Raw genomic sequence first — 23,005 nt, 5'->3', positions numbered from 1 at the left:
ACACTCATATGTAACACCCACTTCCATAAATAAGAACTGAATAAACAGATCACATGTAAAAAGGTAACTTGAATGAAGTACAAAGAGCGCAACTTCCTAAATAAGCCATCATCATTTACACTTCTATTATTACAAAATGTGAAGAAAGTATTCTGATTTATTTTTGCTGTGCTGGTTAGCAACATCCGGGAGGAAATAAGCATTGTCATCATGTTCATTCAGAATGAGCATCTGAAAGGAAGTACTGTGCGCTGGGAGCAAAACCAACTGCAGAAGTGGGGTTGGTAAGAGATGAGGTGGGCTTCCTGCAAGATGCATTGAAACAACGTTTTATATATAAACATACCCGTTCTTATACACCCCAGACATACTTTCAGTATCCTTCTGCCAAAACCCTTCGGATCTGTCTGCTTCATTTTGATTCTGATGATGTTTCCAAGACATATGTTGAGGCGGGGAACAGCTACACTAAGAAACTGTCTCATGGTCACTTGTGATGAGGCAGATCTTAATACATGTCTATTGTATGGTTTATTGTATGCTGAAGCTGAAGCTCCAATATTTTGGCCACCTGATGCAAACAACTGACTCATTGATATTGGGAAAGACTAAAGGCGGGAGGAGAAAGGGACGAGAGAGGATGAGATGGTTGGATGGCATCACCAACTCAATGGACATGAGTTTCAGTAAGCTCCAGGAGTTGGTGATGGACAGGGAAGCCTGGCATGCTGCAGTCCATGGGGTCACAAAGAGTCAGACATGACTGAGCAACTGAACTGAACTTAATGTTCTATTATGTAAATGTTACTCTACTAGAAATGGTTCCCGACATTCTTGAGGTAGTAATAGTATTCACATACAGAGCATGGTTGTACGAAGTATTTTCATACAGTCACTGTTTCTGTGCTTTAGTCTTCTCATCTCAAAAATAGGAATGATAATAATAATAATTTACTTTTACTCAAGATGACCAGGGCTTCCGTGGTGGCTCAGATGGTAAAGCACCTGTCTGCAATGTGGGAGACCTGGGTTCAATCCCTGGGTTGGGAAGATCCTCTGGAGAAGGAAATGGCAACCCACTCCAGTACTCTTGCCTAGAAAATCCCAGGACAGAGGAGCCTGGTGTGCTATAGTCCATGGGGTCGCACACAAAGAGTCGGACCCGACTGAGAGACTTCACTTTCACTTTCACTCAAGATGACCCAGTAAGTAGAGGAGTCAGCTCTTACTAGTGCAAAGTCCACGCTGTTACTTTCAACAAAAGTCATTACTTCAGTGTGAAAATAACCAGAACTTCACTGAGATCCTGTCACTTTATAAACACTCAATAAATACTTGTAAGTGAATGAATGAACGAAGGAATGCTGCTTTGTAAAAAAGGACTCCCCGAGATTGCTCCTTGAATTTTGGGGTTCATGAAATAGTACGAACTGCAATAGATTTTATCATCAGTTCTTTCCCTTTGAGAAACAATTTTAACAAAGTTACAGCATTGGGACTAATGCTCTCTATGTATTTTGTTCATGTTTTGTCACTCAAGTTCATGAAAGAACAGGCTATTACAGCGCTAAGAATACGAGTGCCATCTAGCGACTCTTCTGGTTATTGTCCCCAACAGTGCATGTGACAAGATTGCCTGCTCTAAAAAACACTAACCTGAGATTACAACGTACAACGATCAACATGTGCAGTTTGTAGTCTTCGCCGTTTTTCTGTCCAAGAAATCTTTTCTCAAAATTTCAGTATGTGATAAACTTTTTTATCCTCATTCATAGTTCCCAGATGACATACTACTCACACCAGATTTTTCAGTAGTCATATATTTATATCCAAAGAATGTGCTTTTTTATCTTTTATGTGTGCTTGCTAAGTTGCTTCAGTCACGTCTGATTCTTTGTGACCCTATGGACTGTAGACCGCCAGGCTCCTCTGTCCATGGGATTCTCCAGGCAAGAATACTGGAGTGGGTTGCCATTTCCTCCTCCAGGGGATCTTCCTGACCCAGGAATCAAACCCATGTATCCTGCATCTCCTGCATTGCAGGTGGATGCTTTATCACTGAGCCACTGGGGAGGCCCCATTAAATGTATAATTACACATAATTTCAATGGTATAAATATTAATGACTTCCATATATATTATATATAGTATATACATATTTAAAAATGAGAAAAAGATGTTGATTAGGCTACAGGTATTAATTATTGAATTATGAAATTATAGGTTTAATGAGAAGCACCCTGCCTCACTCAAAAAGTTTAAGTTAGTCATTGCTCAGACACTACTTACATAAAGTTGAGCAAGTGGGGTAACTTCTAAACTCAGTGTTCTCACCTGTAAAATGGGATAACAATGCCTACCTTATCCACCTCCTAGAGTTTTGAGGATCGAATGCAATAATGAAAGCTCTTAAAATTACTCTACGATGGTTAAGAATCTAGTGGTGTTAACTTCAATAATTATTTTCCTGAAGGGCAGATTCTGGGGCTGGATTGACTGGACTCAAATTACAGTCTCAGTGCTTCCCACTTGTGTAACCTTGGAAAGTTGCTTCTCTGCACCTTGGTGTTTTATCTGTAGAATACCAAAATATTGGACTGCGTGATCATTCCCTTCTCCAGGGGATCTTTCCAACCCAGGGACTGGATCCAGGTCTTCTGCATTGCAGGCAGATTCTTTACAGTCTGAGCAACCAGGAAAGCCCAGAACAAGGATTATAATAATTTTTTAAAACCTGCCTCAAAGGCCAGTAGTGTAACATGCCTGTTACAGAGCATTCAGTATCGTTTGAACTATCTGATTACAGACACACAATCATCCCAACTGTGATGGCCAAGGCATCCACTGTCAACTGCAGAGATCATTACTGAGTTGTTCTCAAAAACAGGAAAGATATTATAAAAGAGTTTTCACTATCATCACTAATATTTCTTGAACCAGAGAGGAACAAGGTGCTAGCTGCGGTGCCTAGTAGAATGTGCTCGATTCCACTCCTCTCTTTATAGACACTATGGATGAAACAGTGGGATATGTCAGGTCAACGTAAGGCACTCAGGAAATAGTTTTTGTTGTTTTTAATCTTGAAAACTTTTTTCAATCTCCCAGTCTTCTCAAATCTTGCCTTTAAGCAGAGCAAAAGAATAAATGAAACAATGTCAGAGAGCTGGTGACAAGGCAGGGCTGGACTGGAGTAAAGAGGTCAGACAAGGAGAGCAACCTCCTCGACCATCTGCACAGTTCGAGCCACCCTCTTGTCTCACCTGGACCATCGTGACAGCCTCTTAACTGGAAGCCTTCCTTCTGCTCCCCTTGCCCTCCATTCTACACACAGAAGCCAGGCTGAGTTTTTCAAACATAATTCACATTTCTTCCCTGCCCAAAGCCCTGTGATTCTGAACTTAGATGCTGCAGCAGTTGCCATCTGTATGTCCTTCCCTTGAGCTCTCCCAGTGTTCCCACCTTGGAGGGAGCGTCCTCTGTGATTGGTCAGCTCTGCCCTGATCTCCACGTAGGCACCCGCTTCTTGTCTTTCCGATAGCTCACGGGTACCATCTCAGGGGTCTTCAGTTCTGCTTCCCACAGGATGTAGACATGCCTTCCTGATCCCGCCTCTCACAGGAGAACTAAGGCACAGGAGGGCAGCATTTTTTTTATATACATATTATAGGTTTAACATTTTAAATTTATTTTTGGCTGTGCCAGGTCTTCATTGCTTTCCATGGGCTTTCTCTAGTTGTCGTGAGAGGGGTATACTTTCCTTGCAGTGGGAAGGCTTCTCCTTGTGGTGGCTTCTCTTGTTGAGGGGCATAGGCTCTAGGCTCTCTGGCTTGTCATAATGCAGCACGCAGGCTCAGTAGTTTTGACTCCAGGGCTTAAGTTGCTCCACCGCATGTGGGATCTTCCCAGACCAGGAATTGAACCTGGGTCCCCTGCATTGGCAGGTGGATTCTTATCCACTGTACCACCAGGGAAGTCCGAGGGCAGTGTCCTTGTCTGTCCTGCCCTCCTAGTTTTCCCCAATTTAGAAGTGCCTGGCACATACCAGTGACTCTAAGTATTGGTTTAATGACAGTCAAGATGATCCCAGTATTTCCCCAACATGGTGACTCTGGTTTTGACACTGCATGTGACATTGAACTTGGAAGTAGAAAAAGGAGCCAGATGTGGATTCTTGTTCTAGTGTGGGACCTTGGACTGTTGCTTCAGCTTTCCTGAACTTTAGCTCTTATAAAAAAGCAGGAATCTTACTTGCCCTGCTTACCTCATGGGTGGTACCTGAGTGCTCAGTCTCTTAAATTGTGTCCGCCTCTTTGTGACCCCATGGACTGCAGCACGCCAAGCTTCCCTGTTCTTCACCATCTCCCAGAGAGTTTGCTCAGACTCCTGTCCATTGAGTTGATGATGCCATCCAACAATCTCATCCTCTGTCATCCCCTTCTCCTGCCTTCAATCTTTCCCAGCGTCAGGGTCTTTTCAAATGAGTCAGTTCTGTGCATCAGGTGGCCTAAGTACTGGAGCTTCAGCATCAGTCCTTCCAGTGAATATTAAGGGTTGATTTCCTTTAGGGTTGACTGGTTTGATCTTCTTGCTGTCCAGACTTCTCTAGCATCACAGTTTGAAAGCATCAATTCTTCAGCACTCAGCCTTCTTTATGGTCCAACTCTCACATCCATACACGACTACTAGAAAAACCATCTTGTCAAAAAAAGATTTGACTCGACAGGCCTTTATTGGCGTATAGTCTTTGGTCTTCTGTTTTTTTACCTGGTGTATAATTTTCTGAATTCTGTTCCAACAATGTCCCTCAAGTTATTTTAAATCTCAATAATGACTATAAAATTATGTTAGAATGTAATGAAAATGTCGTGACCTTTTAAGCATTCAAGGCTTCTCAGAGATAGCATGGTGGTCTCTTCATCTACACTCTGGAAGGGGCGCCCTGGCCTGGAATCCCAGGTCTGGTAGAGACTCAGATCAATCACTCAACTCCCCAGAACCCATTTTTTCCTCTTGAAATAACAGAAATCTATCCCACAAGGTTGCTGGGAGGACTCAATGAAAATCGCTTACATACAATGCTTTACACAATGTAACTATTCATCAGATTTTACCTCGTATTCCTAGACCTGGATTAAGAAAACGGTCAATGTATTCTTAGTTCCATTCTGTATTATCATTCAGTAATTTAAACATCTGACCAGAAGCATGAAAGAAACTAAGGTATAACAAGTTTTTACTGTATATTGATGTTAATTTATATTAAAAATACTGTCTGAAGTATGTGAAAAAGCAGGTTTCCTGTGAAATCTGAATTATATGAGTTGAAAATCTAAAGAAAGGACTACCCCCAACTACTAGGTATTCAACTTTCCATTATATTCCATTTGAGTCGGCATGATCTTTATTTCAAAATAGCATTTTTATTATATAAAAATGTAAAAATCCAGCAAAACCAGAAATACCGGATATATTTTCCTGGGCTTTCACATTTGTTGATTTTTATTTGCAATCTCTTTTTTCAATACAATTTACAACTTCATCCCCATTTGCAGTCTGATTATACAAGTGCTAAGTGGCAGGAAGGTCTAGAATAAATACACCAAAAAAAAAAAAGGCAAAGCTGTGAATCAAAGTTGCATGCAACAGGCCTATGGGGGGTGGGGAGAAATGTCTAGGAAACAATATAGAGTAAGACAAAGTAATTGGAAAGTTTTAGCTCAAGTTCCTTCAGTCATCTTTGTCTTTCGCTCCATGCTTAAGGATTCGAGTGAACTCGATGTAATTGAAATTCCCCTTTTTGTCAATAGGTGCTTCTCTGTACAGCTCGTCCACTTCCTCGTCTGTAAACCGGTCTCCCATTGTGGTCAGCAGTTCTCTCAGGTAATCCTCCTGAATGGTGCCTGGAAGGCAGCAGAGAAAAGGGAGTTGTGAACACTGCCCAGCATTCTAATGATCTGGTTCTCAATCTGGTCAATCTTACAAGGTATTTCATAACATACACATTTACATGAACAAAAATAAAGCAAGGTATTTCATAACATACACATTTACATGAACAAAAATAAAGCAATATATAACCATATCATTATGTTTTCCTATTGTCTTTAGAGTTCTTTATTAATATTAAATCATTTTAAAAGCTCAGTTAGTAGAGCATATGCTTACAAAATTAATTTGAAGCAAGTATTTTCCAGAGGAGGAAAAAACCCTTGTATTCCATATATATATATATAAAACAGATATAGGATAGAAGGGCAGTGTGTTTCTAAGACCAAATGAAGGATGGTGCAGTTTTAAAAAAGGTTGAGATGGGGAGGCAGGAAGGAGGATGCAAGGTGTATCTGAGGAGGAGATGTGAGTGGCTGAGCAGAGGGTTAATGCAGAAGCAAAGGGGAAAATGAAAGGAGTAAGAAAATGGAACAATCAGGTTTTTTTCAGTTTTAAATAATAAGGGGGAAAAAAACCTAAGGTTTTATCGTTCAAGTTAGTGAACCATACTATTTGGTGAGATTTAAAGTCTGAAGACGTCGTTTTCAGTGTCTAAGAAATACTATTTACCAGCCAGTTCTTCTGGCTTTCATGGATGCTCAGAACCAAATTCAAAGGTTAACACCACACACTGTGGAGCTATATGACCTACATGCCTGTGTTTCGGCCCTTCTCGGGCAACTGTCCTATTGTAAATGATGGTTTCCCTTTATTCACTTAAAAAAAATTTATTTTACTAATCTTTCTCATTTCTTAAAAACCATTTTACACAGTCTGGAATGAGGCCGGGGCATAACAAAGAGTGCTCACCAGTTGCTTCTTCATCAAAGCAGGCAAAAGCATTTCTGATGACGTCTTCTGGGTCTGTGCCGTTCAGCTTCTCCCCAAACATGGTGAGGAACATGGTGAAGTTGATGGGCCCTGGAGCCTCGTTCATCATGGCTTCCAGGTACGCGTCGGTTGGGTTCTTTCCTGTAAAATTTCACATTTTCCCATTTAAGGACAAAGAACTCATTTCAATAAATAACTATTCTGTTATTGTTATGTTCCACAATGTATTTTTTTAAAGTTACACCACCATTACATAAAACTAATCTTTCAGTTAACTTACATTGCTGTTGCTGTTTGTTGTTTAGTCACTAAGTCGTGTCCAACTCTTTTTCAACCCTATGGACTGCAGCCTGCCAGGTTCCTCTGTCTGTGGGATTCTCCAGGCAAGAATACTGGAGTGGATTGTCATTTCCTTCTCCAGGGGATCTTCCCGACCCAGAGATCGAACCTGCGTCTCCTGCACTGGGAGGGTAGTTATTTATCACTGAGCCATGAGGGTAGCCCATAACATAAAAAATCTTAGATACACCATTATAAAAATGCATTCTGGGCTTAGATTGTCCATTCATTGATCCTTTCTGCAACTTTTCCTTCACTGTGGTTTAGTTGCTAAACTCTTGTGACCCCATGGACTGCAGCCCGCCAGGCTCCTCTGTTCATGGGATTCTCCAGGCAATAATACTGGAGTGGGTTGCCATTTCCTTCTCCTTCACTATTCTTAATTCAAAACAAAACAAAACAAACACGTGAAACTATGAAACAGGCAATGCCACATTAGTACATTTGAAATGTTGATGACATTAAAGACCCATCAGGACATTTCAATACTGGTTATTTTAAAAAATCTATTCATGTTTCTAACTGTGATACATGCAGCCATAATTGGTATGCTTCAAACAATTTATTTATAAGTTAGTAATTTAAGCTAAAACTATTAGATTGGTTTAGAACTGGGAGCTCATTTTAAACACTGTTACATTACATTCTTTTTGGTTGTCAAGACACATGCCCAGATGCCATTACTGGTGTTGAAATGCAGTCTTGTTTAGCATTGTTCACGATGGGAAATCTTAACCTCAGTTCCAACCGTGAACACGTCTCCCTGTTCCGGTACAGTGGGAGGGAACTCCCCTGACCTTCTGCTGGAAGTTGGGAGAAATTCCCCTGGAATGGTCTCATTTGGTGGGAGTAACAGCCCTGAAGGAAGCGTCTGGAGCAGTGGGTTTGAACCCCAGTTCTGACCCTGGCTGCGTGCCTGGGAGGAGGGTGGCACCTGTCCAGGATTTACTTTCTATCTGTAAAATGACTTGACTAGTTAAATTCCAGAAGGTTTCCCTTCCAGCATTAAGTTTGTACGATTCTCCATGAAAAGAACATATATGTCAGTATGCCTCTATTACACCCAACTAAGCTCTAATGATAGTCCATGCTAGAATGATGGTTCATATCTAAGTTTTACTCCTGGGAATCTGAATGGAATTTAAGTGCCAGGTTGGCATCCATCTTATTGCATTACAATCTTCATTCAGTACACCTATTCAACATACCAACACAAAATCAGCCCCAAATTAATCTCAAGATTCTTTAAATAAGTGAAAGTAGTTAAAAAAGGAAAAAAAAAAAACACATTTCTTTTCTATCTTCAGGCCTAACCCAATTCTCTTGCAGCATTTTTGGGGGATAAAAAGTATAACCCAAAGGTGTGAAGAGTACTTGGGTACAAAGAAGACACAGGGATTTAAAATGAACTGGCTTAGGCTAGGCACTTATGGACCCATTCAAGGAGTCTAATATAATTTGATTTAAAAGGTATGGGGTTCCCCAAATCGAAGTCCTCGAAGTCCGCCTCTTATTGTACCACAACTCTTTCACCCAACAAAAGCTAACTAACATCTACTAGGAGGGAACAGGCTGATGTTCAACCTCTGTAATGCAACTAAGACCCGTAATTTTCCCTGGTGGGCTTCTTCGGTAGTGACCTGAAGTACACGTAGTGATTCGGTGTGCGGAAAACACTGGGACCCACCCCGCCTGCAAGTCAGCAAGTCGGATCCTGTCTTCACTCTTGAAACAGAACTTGCCCTCCACCGTGTTCTCTGCCTGCCTTTTGTCTGTGGAATAAGTTTAGTCAGAGAATATGTTTAATCGGAGAAACGAGAAATGCAGAAGCAAAGGAAAACTGTCAAAGGAGACCAAATATTAATACTGTAGTCATTAAGCACAGTCAAGAACCTTTAGTTCTTTCTCAGGGGCTATAGATAATATTCTGAGTCACACGGTGGGAGCTGTCTTATAGATACCAAAACACCAGGGTGAAGAAGTTAACCACACGATGACCAGACACCACCCACAACATAAGTTGCCACGATTCTGAGAACTGGTCTCCACGAATCCTGGAACTGAAGAGTAACTGTACTTAAAACCACCAAGATGACTCTGGTCAGACCATCAATGACCAATTTGAAGATGACTGTCAGGGTTGACTGTGCTGTTTCTACATGCAGCCCTCTCCTTCTGTCTACAAAAGCTCTTGCCAACTGGTTGCCAGTGGAGGGGTGGGGAGTCTGCCTTTGGACTGATGTTTGGCCTCCCTTCCCAGCTGCCAGCCTCTGAGATTAAAGCAAACTTTCCTTCCCACCAACCTGGCCTGTTCATTGGCTTCTGGGCATAGAGGAGCTGGACCCCACATGGACCCCACACATTCTCCTTTCCACAGGGACCCCACACATACTCCTTTCCGTAACACTCTCACTCTGGCTAAGAGGAATGTTGCAAAATGTTAACAACCACTGAATCTGGGTAAAGGATGGAAGCATGTTCATTATACTGTTCCTTCAACTTTATATTAGCTTAAAAATTTTCAAGGGAGGGGCCATATGTATACTTACGGCTGATTCACATTGTGTAAGGCAGAAACCAACACAACACTGAAAGCAATTATATTCCAATTAAAAACAAATTTTAAAATATTTTCAAAACAATGTTAGGAGAATAAAAGTAAAAGTAAAATAGGGGAATGAAATTATGTGGTTACTAAAAGGAAAAAAAGTAACACCTTTTCTCCCTTTGTCCCTGGCCCTGGAATAGCCGTTTCTGGCGCTCAGTCTAACACAGAAACACTCAAGTACAGACCCTAACTGTGGGCCATGCTTGACTTGCGTCCCCTGCCCCCAGGCTTGACACTCCTTTCTACTAATCATGAGATCAGTGCTGACTCAGGCAGGACAAGGACTTTCCCTTCCTTCCTTAAGATCAAAACAACAAAATCACATAAAGAATAATAAATTAACACCCATGTAACCAAAATGACAGAGGGTAGTTTCTGTTTGCTTTAGATCTTGTATCTTTAAATGAAATATTGCCATTTGTAGCACCATGGATGGACCTAGAGATTATCATACTAAGGGAAGCAAGTAAGGCGCAGAGAAAGACAAATATAAAAAATCACTTACATATGAAATCTTAAAAAAAAAATGATACAGGTGAACTTCAACAAAACAAAGAGATTCACAAACATGGCAAATAACTTATGGTAACCAAAGGGGAAGTGGGGGAGGGGATAAATCAGGGATTTGGGATTAATAGATACACATCACTATACATAAAATAGATAAGCAACAAGATTTACTCTTCAGCACGGGAATGTTATTCAGCATCTTCTAATAATCTATGATGGAAAAGACTCTGAAACTGTATTCCTGAAACTAACACAATATTATAAATCAACTGTAGTTAAATAACGTGTGTGAGTGTGTATATGCTCAGTTGTGTCCAACTCTTTGGACCACATGGACTGTAGCCTGCCAGACTTCTCTGCCCATGGAATTTTCCAGGCAAGAATATTGGAGTGGGTTGCCATTTCCTATTCCAGGGGATCTTCCTAAACCAGGGATGGAACACGTGTCTCTTGAGTCTCCTGCATTGGTGAGCGGATTGGGCCACTGGGAAAGCCCAAATAATGTATAAAAATCCGTAAATCCCCTACCTTTACATTTTCATTTCTGTAATTATAAAAAAGTTATAAAGTGTGAAAGTCCCCTTCCTTGTGTCCCTCCCTAGGAGACCTGGCCTTCCTCCTTGAGATGATCATGATCACTTATTACGGTCATCTTTGTTCTTATAACCTGCTCTCAACCTTTACTACTTAGTACACTATATTATTATTGGAGAAGGCAATGGCACCCCACTCCAGTACTCTTGCCTGGAAAATCCCATGGATGGAGGAGCCTGGTAGGCTGCAGTCCAGGGGGTCGCTAAGAGTCGGACACGACTGAGCGACTTCACTTTCACTTTTCACTTTCATGCATTGGAGAAGGAAATGGCAACCCACTCCAGTGTTCTTGCCTGGAGAATCCCAGGGACAAGGGAGCCTGGTGGGCTACCGTCTATGGGGTCACACAGAGTCGGACACGACTGAAGTGACTTAGCATAGCATAGCATAGCATACACTATATTATTAGCCACTTTTGTTTAAGATTCTGGTTTTTTGCCACCTAGCCATTCCCTGGTTTTTCACCTAGTGGACTTATCATATTTAGCCACAGGAATGGAACGTGCCCAGCCACAGAGGCTGCCAGGCCCATACCCCTGCAGGCATATCCTCTTGTGACTGGCCCTGCCTCAGTAGGGCATCTCCCACCCAACATCTCTTAACAGGCCTCTGAGATGGATAATTGCATATCACACAAACATTAATTCATAAAATGCTGATTAATGTTTATGTTGGAGGAGGCAGGCATATTAAGAACATAAAAGTCTACCTAGAGAAGCAAGCATATCATGCAAGTCTTCCTTGTCGATGAACCCATCCCTGTTCTGGTCGATCATGTTGAAGGCCTCCTTGAACTCCTGAATCTGGGACTGGTCAAACATGGCGAACACATTGGAGGTCGCACGCTGGGGGCGCTTCTTGGTCTTGGTCTTTGCCTTTTTGCTCGACATGGTGGCGGTTTAATTCTAGAATTGAAAAGAAAAGAACATAAAGCAAAACTGAAGGCATAAAGCACAAAGTAAAGAAAAGGACTCATGACACCTAAAGTTAGTGAGTAAAAACATCTCAATGTAGAATATTATCTGGGTTATGTTATACATGTAAACTTTATTTCCAATGTCACAAAAAACAGCTACGAAAAAGGAAGTTTTGAATAGGAAAGTACTGATGTAGCTTTCCCCCAAGTTTCATGAAACTCATTTTTATTAAACATGAATGAGATTTGAAGCATGCAGCAACAGCTCACACTTACCGAGTGCTACTGTGTGCCAACCACTGCTGTGAAGACAGGGGGCTCCCCTTAAGACTCTAAAGTGGACATCTCAGTTCACAAAGACTATCCCATTTAACCCTCACAACAATCCTATGCAGCAGGTATACCTTTTAACTCCATTTTACCACCAACATTACATAACCTCTCTGAGCCTTGGTTTTTTCCAAAATACAGCTTGAAAATTTAGAGAAGCTCACTAAACTCTGTTTTAGAGCAAAACACAATAACTACTCTAACAGAAGTGAGAATTAAATGAGATATATGCAAAGAGACTAGTACAGTCACTATAAGTACATGCTCAAAAGGCTCTCATTTAAAAAAAAATCAAAACATATCTTTAATCTTGTATCCCTTCTAGCTACATCTTCATTTTCTATTTCCCCAGACAAAACTTTTAGAATAGTAGTCTAATTCTCAAATCTCTCCATTTTCTCATGTTCCCAAACACTCCTCAATTCTCTGTAATATAGTTTTAGTGGTAGCCTCTAATACTCTACTACCAATAATTTATATGTCAAATAGAATAGACACTTCTCATTCCCTTTTATTTTTTGGCTACACCATGTAGCTTGCAGGATCTTGGTTCCCCAAATAGGGATCAAACTTGGGTCCCTGGTAGTACGAGTCCTAACCACTGGACTGCCAGGGAATTTCCTTATTCCATTTTTATTTGCAGTTTCGATTGATATAAACACAACATAAATAGACTACTGGCTTTGGAATTAGAAAAGTGCTGAGTTCGAATCTCAGCTTTACCATTACTAGCTACTATGGACACCAGAAAAAAAAAGTTTTTTAAATATTTGTTTGCATGGAGTCTTAGCCACTGGACCGCCAGAGAAGGCCACAGTAAAAATTTTTGATCCAATGTTTTATTCAGTGTTCACAATGGCCCTAAGAGAGAGGTACTTCCTCATTAGGTTAAAAAAAAAAAAAAAATTAATGGCCCTTGTATAGTAAAGAATTTAATTTTGCCCCAGAAGAGGTCTGGCCTTGGTCCTCAGCTCCTAGGAGGTAATCTCTAAGTCCTTAGGATGTCCTGCCACGTTTATCTGGGGTCTTGGGGTCAGGTGTTATCAGCCTGGCCTCTAGACAAACTTCGGAAACTGAGATCGGCCTAGGAGCAGTGGACAGTAGCTAGGGGACAGGTTCCCAGCAAAAGCTACAGCTAGCAAGCAAGGGCAGACAATACTCTGGCAGGCAATAGTCCGTGCACACTGTCACATCTTACCAGGAATCAACGCTGCCCGTGGAGAAGACCACTGGGAGCTGAGCTTTTGGAATTCTCCTGGGCTCTCGTATCTCTTCCCTTGGCTGATTTCAGCCTGAGTCCTTTTGCTGTAATAAACCAGAACTACAGCTGTCACAGTTCTCAGTGAGCCCTAGCGAATTACGGAACCTGAGCGTCGGTCGTCTCGGGGAACCAAAACTGCAATTTGGTGTCAGAAATGACGGGGGCCTTGGGGACTGTTCTAACTCTGAAGCCACAGAGTGCAAAGGCAGATGACTGGTGGGGGCAGTGGCTGAGCAGAGGAACTCTGGACCTGGGTCTCCAGGCCTTCCAGACTTGGACTTTAAATCTGTATTGTTTTAGTCCATTTGCAGTTTTGAAGCACATCAGCCTTAGAGTCCTTACTCTTGACATTCCAACTCCCCCTCCCTGCACACTTGGCCTGAATAAATGTTAATTTCTTCCCCTTCCTGTAATTTGGCCTGTATGTGACCTCAGTTATATTGAAGGTCAAGTCGGACACAGAATGTGATCCACTAGCAAGGCACTTGACTCTGCTTTAATTCTTCCTTACATTCCAAAACTGTGGGATTAAAATTCTTTCTCATGCTAAAAATTCTATGATTCTATTTCTTCAAGATTCAAAAGATATAAAAGATAGTAGATCGGAAGGCAAGAATTAGTGCTCTCCCTCAGTATCAACAAATTGTATTTGTAATAGAGTCATTTAGAAAAATCTCCCAGAGAAAAATCTTTATTTAAAAAAAAAAGATCAATTGTTTCATGCTAACCTTACAGCTAACCCAAAAGTACATTATATTTAAACATCTTTGAAGCTTAGTTGGAGTTGTCGAAGAAGCTGATGCTGAGAAGAGAGAGGTAACCCAGTAAGGCTAGAAAAGCCATTATACAGTGAGCAAGTCTGAGCCCCCAGTCAAAACCGTTACAGAGCAGATATGGCTCAATGTAGTAATACCATGATTTCTTTAAAAAGAAAAAAGTTGATTTTTTCTCTGTACTTCTTTTAAAACTGGGCTTCCCTAAGAGCTCAGTTGGTAAAGAATCCACCTGCGATGCAGGAGACCCTGGTTAGATTCCTGGGTCAGGAAGATCTACTGGAGAAGGGATAGGCTTCCCACTCCAGTAGTCTTGGGCTTCCTTTGTGGTTCAGCTGGTAAAGAATCTGCCAGCAATGCAGGAGACCTGGATTTGATCCCTGGGTTGGGAAGATCCCCTGGAGAAGGGAGAGGCTACTCACTCCAGTATTCTGGCCGGGAGAATTTCACGGACTGTACAGTCCATGGGACTGCAAAGAGTCGGACACAACCGAGCGACTTTCACTTCATTTAAAACTAGTGTACATTTATATTTGTATATGGTACCCATAAAAGTACACATATAAAATACAAAGTGATAATAAAACATCAGCTGAAAAGTAAGGCAAAGTTGTAGCAAAACAATCGATCTGAAACAAACTCTGGCCTCCAAAGAAACTTCCCTCCTCTTTCTTCTCAACTACTGAGATAAATATCTTGGCTTTCTCCACTTTCTCACTTCCCACTCACCACAATCTGGCTCTCTCTTCTCTACTGTAAGCACTTTCCATTTGCCAAATCCCGTTTAAGTCTTCTTGGACCCTTCTGCTGTATTTGACACCATTTTATCCCTCTTCTCTTCAGGCGTCAGCAACCCTTGGCCTTGGTGAACTGTAACAGCAGAAGTGAACTGTCCCCAAAGGAACAGGAGCCCCAGGTTCCCATCCTTGAAGACCTCACTCTCTTAGGAAGGAGACTCCTGAACATCAGCTTGGGACGCCTGGTTGAAGTAAGATGCTGGTCTGACTTGGTCTCTCAGGCCCCCTCTCAGTTCTATTTCTATGCTTGGTCTTCCTCCAGTTTCTTATTAGGCTCTTCTCTCCTCCACTCACTTAAATATTCACTCTCCCCAGCATTCTCACGGTCCACGGCTCATTAAATTAACTCTGCGTTCCCTGGATGATCTCATCGGCTCTGTTCTGACAACACCTGTGACTCCCACGTCTGCATTCCCAGGGCAGACCCTTCCCTTGGGCTGTGGACTCAAGCAGCCATTTGTGCTGGTGTGAGGCACTCATTTGATGTCCCACAGACTCTCAGAATCAACATGTTAGAAACTGAATTACCCTCCCCTCCTAACCTTTCTCAGCTTTGTTTCCTGTGAGTTGATGGCACTATCACTTACTCTCTCGCCAAGCCAGACAACGGTGAGTCATCCCTGACTTGTCTCTCTCCCCGATGAAACAGGCCCAGCCTCTTAAATAGATATCAGACTTGCTCATCTTCTTCTTGCCACCACCCTACTCTGCTGCTGCTGCTGCTTCTAAGTCGCTTCAGTCGTGTCCGACTCTGTGCGACCCCACAGACGGCAGCCCACCAAGCTTCCCCGTCCCTGGGATTCTCCAGGAAAGAACACTGGAGTGGGTTGCCATTTCCTTCTCCAATGCATGAAAGTGAAAAGTGAAAGTGAAGTCGCTCAGTTGTGTCCGACTCTTAGCGACCCCATGGACTGCAGCCTACCAGGTTCCTCTGTCCATGAATTTTCCAGGCAAGAGTACTGGAGTGGGGTGCCATTGCCTTCTCCGACCCTACTCTGGGCCCTCATCATCTCTGTGTAGAATATTTCTATGGCCAACACACCAACCTCCTTGCCTCTTGGTGGCCTGTCAACTACTCTATCTTCCAGCCAGAGGTATGTAAAACATGAAATGACCACATCATTCCCTTTTGAGAACTCTCTGGCCCTCCACCTATGCCTACAGGACAGAGTACAAGTTCTTAAGCATGCACACCTTCCCCCGCTCTAGAATGACCTTTCTCTAGCCATTCTCTGCTTTCTACTTTTCCTTCAGCAATACCAAATGTCTAGAATGTGCCCAAGCACCATGCAGTTTCTCAACTCATGTATTTGTTTTTGTTATTATTCTAGCCCCAAATGTCTTAGCACCAGAGAGAATTAAAGGTCTACTTGACTTATGGCTACTCCCATTTGCAGAGTGACTCGTGTGCTAGACACAAAGGTGAATTAAATTTCCCATGCCCGCTTTACACTTGAAGGAACTGAATAGCAAAGATGTCAAACAACTTGCCCACCGTCACCTGGTGGCAGACCTAGAATTCAACCCCATTTGTTTAAGGTGATTTTACCTGTATATTCTTCATGCAATTCTTCTAGTTTTTATTTCTGGCCACAGAGCCCAGGTTGTGGATCTTAGTTACCCTACCAGGGACTGAACCTGCACTTCCACTGCAGGGAGCCATAACCACTGGACTGCCAGGGAGGTCCCTCTAGTTATTTTTTTTAATCACAAAATAGTTCTTAAACTTTCAATACTCACCAGTATAATCCAACATTCCTGAACAGCTACTTTCCTCTAAATGTAATACCCAGTGAAACTGAGTTTTCAAATTCCAACTCTTCTGGGGAATTTATTTGCACAGATTAGACGTGCACAGCTGAATGGGAAGGGAATAAAATACGAAAGGCACCCCTGCAGCTGTGCAGTGTTGCAGCCTTGGTCTGGGTTCATCAAATGGCAGTATTTCCTCCCAGTACCTGTCTTGGTTTGACATGACAGCTAAAGGCTTGACATCTTTACCTGCAACTGTCAAATTACTACTTGACCTATAAATATCAAACAAATAAAACCCACCAAACTCCATTCTTAGTTACAAAAAATATCCATTTAGAACACAGCATATAAGGTAGTGAATCAGCCTTAACAGCAATAAAACAAAAGTCTCACTTCCTCTTCAAAATTTTTATTGTATTATTTTTGTAAATTTCTGATACAGAGTGAACTAAAGGTTATATGTAGTACTCACAGGTTAAAGAAGGGCAGGGATATAGGAATACTGGTGGTAGAGGTGGTTATAGTGTCAACATATTTAGATCATAGTCTAAATATTTGCAAAATCACCTGCAATAGTGCTGTGCAAATCAAAACATGGGCACCGTGATCATTAACAGGCAGCAACTCTTGAGAACTTCGTCCAGCCTCTATGGCTTTACTGGGAACCTGGGAGAGAGGTGCTTACGGCGCATTCTGTCAGCTCTAAGAAGCATCTCAGGCAGCAATGTGATGCTACCATATGGCAGGTAGATACAGCTCTCACAGCAGTTAGCCTCTGGTTTCGACCTTGGCTGCACATCAGAATCACCTTGGAAAGTTTTAAAAAGTGATGTCTAGGTCCTGGTCTGGTACAACGGAAACTGAATGTCTGTAGGTGAAACCTATGAATTGGTATTTTTAAAATGCACCAGGTGATTCCAATGTAGAGTGAAGGTTGAGAATCAATGAGTTAACCACTTAGAAGGCACTGACTGTGGTTCTGAGTTTCTGCCTGACACTCTGCAATAACAGACTAACAGAAAACCAAATGAGTTTATTAAGGTGTATATCTCATGTTTACCTGGGAGATACCCAGGGAAAATGCAACTCTCAGAGGTAGCTTAGAACTCTGGCTTCAATATCATCTTCAGCTAAAGCCAGAAGAAAGGCGTGTGTGAAGGGGAGAGGCCAGGGACGAAGGTGAAAAGCACACTGTAAACAAGGGCAAGCTTTCCCTCAGGATTTCAGTCCAGCCTTCCCCTCTAAGAGTCTAAAGTTGTCTCTTTAACAACCTTTGTCCTTCCTGGTAGAGAGCGAAAGAAGACCTTTGTAAATTTGTGTCCTGCCTTTCAGCAAACTTCCTGAAGCCTGTGCTCAGTCCTTCGGTCGGGTCCTTTGCAACCCCAAGGACTGTAGCCCACCAGGGATTCTCCAGGCAAGAATACTGGAGTGGGCTGCCATTTTCTTCTCCAGGGGATCTTCCAGACCTAGGGATCAAACCTGCATCTCCTGCATCTCTTGCACTGGCAGGTGGATTCTTTACCACTGGGAAGCCCTTCAGGCAAATTGAGGAAGGGCAAAGAGATTTTCTTGTGCCTGCCTCTTTTCAGTTGCCTTCAGCTCAAAAGAATTTTTAGGCCAAAGTGGCATATTTTGGGGTGGCATATTCTGCCGCCCTTCATACACAACGGGACATTGTGAAAATGAAGGGGCGTGATTTTGTCATAATACATGTTGTAGATTCTGCCATGCTCTCGCTCAGATTGCTCAATGTGGGGGAAGCCAGCACCAGGTCATGAGGGCACTACACGACCCCACGGAGAGGTCCACATGGCAGGGAACTGGGACCGCCAGCCAACTGCCAGCAGCAACCTGCCAGCCAGGTGAGTCAGCCGTCTTGGAGGTGGATCCTCTGTCAAACAACTGCAAACCCAGCTGACATCTGGACTCCCAAGTTCAAGACAGCCAGAATCACCCTGCTAAGCTGCCCTGGAATTACTGGCCCTCAGAAGCTCTGTAGTGTTTTCTTAAGGTGCTAAGTTTGGGCATAATCTTATATACTCATAGAAAACTAAGCAAGCCATTGTGTTTCCTTGGCATCTACAATATTTAATAGGGCAATGCCTTTATTTCAGAATTATAGCCAAAGAATTTTTAAAACGAAGGGGCCACAGCCACGTTTGTGCTGGATAGGGAAACTTTCTATTCCTGGTGAGCAAGCTTTAATTCCCTCCATTCAGTCTCTCTCAAGTTCAGAGGGTTCTTCTCTTCAGTGCAACAGCCACTCCTTCCTCAACCTTCCCATTGCCAACCTCTATCCTCTTCTTCAGGCCGATCACTATGCTGATTTCCTAGTTCTTGCTTTGTAACTGGAGTTTTCTTCAGTTCGTCTTGAATGACTGCTTTTCTCAAGGACTGGTTGAAAAACTGATAGCATAATGGTGCCACTCAAAAATGAGGTAACTGGGGGAGGAAGGAGAAGCTGGTTTCATGAGCAAAGGGATGACAGAGAGTTCATTTTAGCCATGCTACAGCAGAGATGCCTGGGGACAGGATGTTTAGAAGGTCTCCTCTCAAGGCTGATTTGTGAGCAGAGGCACAGAGTGAGGTCTGAGAGTGGATGAACACAAAACAAGTAGAGAGTGGTTCTTGGGTTAAAACTTAAGGTCATTCCTGATTCAATTCTCATCTTCGCCAAGGTCTATCAGCATCTGCAGGAACATCTCGTGAATTCCCATGGCTATTACTGTAGTCAAGACTAGTGCTCATGCTAATTGGGAAGATCAAATGACTGGGTATGTGAGCAAGTGTGAATAGCAATAATCAAGAGAATTGAGTATATAATCAAATTAAAATACTCCACAAAATTAACCTGATGTACTCAATGACATATTATTGTTTTTATGCTGCCTATTTAGGCAGATATATAATCAGTTCCATAAATAATTATATCTGTTACTTCTTTTAGAGCCAAACTCAATTTTACAGCTTTTCTCTTAGCAGCGGTGAAGTTTTCCCCATGCTATAAACATTTTAACATTTATCACATACATTATAATGCTGTCATTGCTTTATTATGGGTTTTATGATCATCCTAACTGGTAGTAAACTTTCTATCGTCTCTACTCCCCTATCATCTTTTTATTGCAAAACAATAAAGTAAAATTTACATATAGTGAAATGTACAGATCTTAAAAATGATGTACACCATATAACCACCACCCCAAGTAACCAACCATCAAGTAACAAACATGACTCCAGAAAGTTCTCTCCAAATCAATCACTCTCTCCCCAGGCTACAATTGCTCAGATTTCTATCACCGTAAATAGTTCTGACTTTGAACTTCTTACAGATGGAATTATACAGTTCACACTTGATGTGTCTAATTTCTTTCACTCAATGTTTTTGAGAGTTATGTATCTCGCTGCATTTATCAGTGGTTCTTTTCTTTACTTTTACTGCCCAGTCGTATTCCACTGCCGTGTCATTTACATGTCCATTTTTATGGCATTTAGCCTATCTACCAAAGACTGCAGGGTTAAGTACAGTGTCTTACACATTGCTGGTGCTCAGTAAACACTAGTCAAGCGAACAAATACATATGCCTCCTCAAAATAGTACATACAGATACGTCCTCTGTAAGGTAGGTCCTAGGTCTGACTCCCCAATTATGGCTTTCTCCAAGGTCTACCCATAAACTCCAATGGACTCTCAGCAAGAGATCCTTAACAAAATGTACCAGTCACTCCTTGTTCCATACCTGACACAAACAGCTAATCAGAGTGCTGAATATGTGCTAGGCACTGGTCTAAGCATTTCATATGTATTAACTTATGTAATCCTCAGAACCACTTTGACATAGGTGCTGTTATTTTCCCCATTTCTCAGATGAGGAAATTAGGGCAAAGAGAATACATAATTTGTCTGGAGCCACAGGTAGAAAAAAGTAGAACTCAGATGCAAAATCATGCTCAGGAAGTCGATCTCAAGCGCTTGTACCACTAGCTCTTAATGCCCTGCAGCTGAAATTCTCTACCAAGAAAATGTGGAGAGCTGGCTGGAGGTAACAAGCAAAGCCATCACAGCTCAGGTGCAGAACAAAGGAAGATGCCAAAATCATCCCAAGATACACATTGTCTTTGAAACTTGGGAGACCGACAACCAGCTTTCTTAGGGGCTCCTGGTCCTTTTATCTCTCCTAAGTCCAGCAGCCCTCACCTGGGGACCTGTCCTTCAGAAGCCGCAGTTTATCTTGCCCAAACTCAGTCTCATTAAACCATAAACCGAGTCAGTCACCATAGAAGCTGTTTCATTCAACAGAGCCTGGACAAACAATAAGCCGTGTACTTAACCATAAACTCCAAGAGAGTCCTCAGAGAAAATGGGTCGTCTAGGTGAACCCCTCAAGTGACCTTGGGCAAATTATCTCACTTCACTGAATTTCATTCTTCTCCATTATAAGACTAAAGATAACCTATAAAGTTCTTCTGAATTCTAAAGTGCTATGATTCTTTTCTCACCGAAGGAGAGTTGCAAATCCATCTTTAACTAAGGCTGCCAAACTAATCCTCTAAACACCCTTTTCTTCATCTCTCTCCCTTAGTGAAGAATCCAAAATGACTCCCTAATGCCTCTTACATAATCTTTTATTTCTCGTCAAGTTTGCAAGACATCTGTGAAAAGATTCCCACGGATCTACCCACTTCTAGCTATTATCCATCACAGTTCTGTTCCGTTCAGGCTGGTCTCCCCGTCTTCTCCTTTTCACACGACACAATTCCCACCCTCTGAGCTTTTGGTCTTGTTACCGCCTACCACAGATCCAGCCAGAAATAGTAAGTTCTCCGTCCCAGGGCTAAGTCCAAGGCCTCCAATGAGGTCACGATTCGTTTTTTCAGGAAACCCTTCCTCATTTTTGCTATTTGTTCTCTTCTTCATTGGTAGGAACGGAGTAAATCTTTATAAAATGCGAGATGCTGCGAAAGAGTCAAAACTCCTGCGGAAATCGTTCCATTCAGCCGGTGCCAACCCGGCACTCCCGGCAAGAACCAGATACTAGCGGGCCCCCTGTGTCCCCAGAGCACCCAGCCCTGTGTGTGGCACAGACCCCCCTCACCCACCGACCAGGCCGCGGGGAGCTGGGGGGCGCCGAGGCACCAGGTGTGTGAAACCGTCGGGTGACGCAGCGCCGGGGACCGGCCGCCTCCGCCAGCAGGGCGGCTCCCCAGCCCGTTTCCAAACGCCTGAGCCTCCCGACCCCTCGACGTCCAGCCTCAGGCCGACCGCGGCCAAGGCCGCCTCCCCGACCCTCCCCACCCCACCGACAGGTCCCACAGCCCCCGCCCAGCCCGCCCGCCGGCACCAGGGGCGGGGGCTGGGGTCGGGTGGCCGGAGGCGCATGGCACTGGGGCGGCCCCAGGGGTGTCGCGCGCGGGGGCGAGTGCCACTCACCGCGGCCGGACACCACCACCAGGAGCCGGGCTGCCTGCACAGGACCTGCGAGGGTACGGGCGCGACAGCTGCGGCACCGGCACTTCCTGCCTCGGGAGGCGGACCGGAAGTCGCACCGGAAGGCGCGGCGGACCCAACTCCGGGAGGGGGGACGCGCCGGGTTCTTGCTCCCGACGCGGCCGACTTCGCCTTGTCCACCCCGGCGCGGGGCTGGAGCCGACCACCGCGGCCTGGGTTTCCGCTGTGTCTCGCGGGCCTTGAGGTTCGGAGCGGGCACGGCGCGGCCGGGGCCCCGCGGCCCGCCCTTCTCCCCCGCCATCGGCGGCGGGTCCCGCGGCCCTTCCGCATTCCCGAGCCGGCGCGAGCCCTCGGTTTGGGGGTCGCCGGGCGCCGCCCACCCAGGGTTGTCACTTGGCAGATAAAAGTACACCCAGCCTGGTTACACCAGAGTTTCAGATAAAACGAGTAGTTTTTCAGGTTCCGTCCCGCGTCACACTGAGGAAGGTTAAGAGGGCGGCGGCCGGCGGTGTCCGCCTGCAGGAAAGCCCTTTCTTTACAAACTGCACACCCAGAGAGAGTTCTATCATCTGCCCTCTCTGGTCTTAATCCTCACGTTATCTATCAGGTGTACGCCCTGACCAGGACAGTTTCTCCTTTCAACCACGGGAAAACTATTCATTTGCTTTCCTTTGATGTACTACAGTACAAACTTACATACACACACAAGCGTGCACAGGCATTATACCATGATCTTGGTCAAAACAAAGGACACCACCAAAATGCATTACTCCAGTTTTGTTCTAGCGTTCATATTCCCTCAACCTTGGAATATTATCCAAGTGAAAGTCACTCAGCCGCATCTGACTCTGACT

At 43.5% G+C, this 23,005-nt stretch overlaps 2 protein-coding genes across 3 annotated transcripts in view; one reads left to right on the top strand and one right to left on the bottom strand.

Moving 5' to 3' along the window:
• The window catches only part of LPIN2 (lipin 2), a 375,312-nt gene that overhangs the window by 68,699 nt on the left and 283,608 nt on the right, over window positions 1-23,005 (top strand). The gene's annotated exons all lie outside the window — the stretch shown is intronic.
• LOC129635973 (myosin regulatory light chain 12B) lies at window positions 5,401-22,273 on the bottom strand. 2 transcript variants are annotated; one of them, XM_055559231.1, is made up of 5 exons: window positions 22,134-22,250; window positions 13,315-13,421; window positions 11,580-11,775; window positions 6,799-6,960; window positions 5,401-5,900 (listed from the first exon to the last, which is right to left on the bottom strand). In XM_055559231.1, the coding sequence occupies exons 3-5, from the start codon at window positions 11,758-11,760 to the stop codon at window positions 5,728-5,730; spliced, it is 516 nt and encodes a 171-aa protein (XP_055415206.1). In that variant the 5' UTR covers window positions 11,761-11,775; window positions 13,315-13,421; window positions 22,134-22,250; the 3' UTR covers window positions 5,401-5,727. The 2 variants fall into 2 exon arrangements, with proteins under 2 accessions (XP_055415206.1, XP_055415205.1); XM_055559230.1 differs by lacking the exon at window positions 13,315-13,421 and having other exon boundaries at window positions 22,134-22,273.

Source organism: Bubalus kerabau, chromosome 21 (assembly GCF_029407905.1).
Source record: "Bubalus kerabau isolate K-KA32 ecotype Philippines breed swamp buffalo chromosome 21, PCC_UOA_SB_1v2, whole genome shotgun sequence".
In the NCBI taxonomy this organism is placed as follows: domain Eukaryota; kingdom Metazoa; phylum Chordata; class Mammalia; order Artiodactyla; family Bovidae; genus Bubalus; species Bubalus kerabau.
Note: the sequence above shows the minus strand (reverse complement) of the source record. Positions and strands in the feature narration are given on the sequence as shown.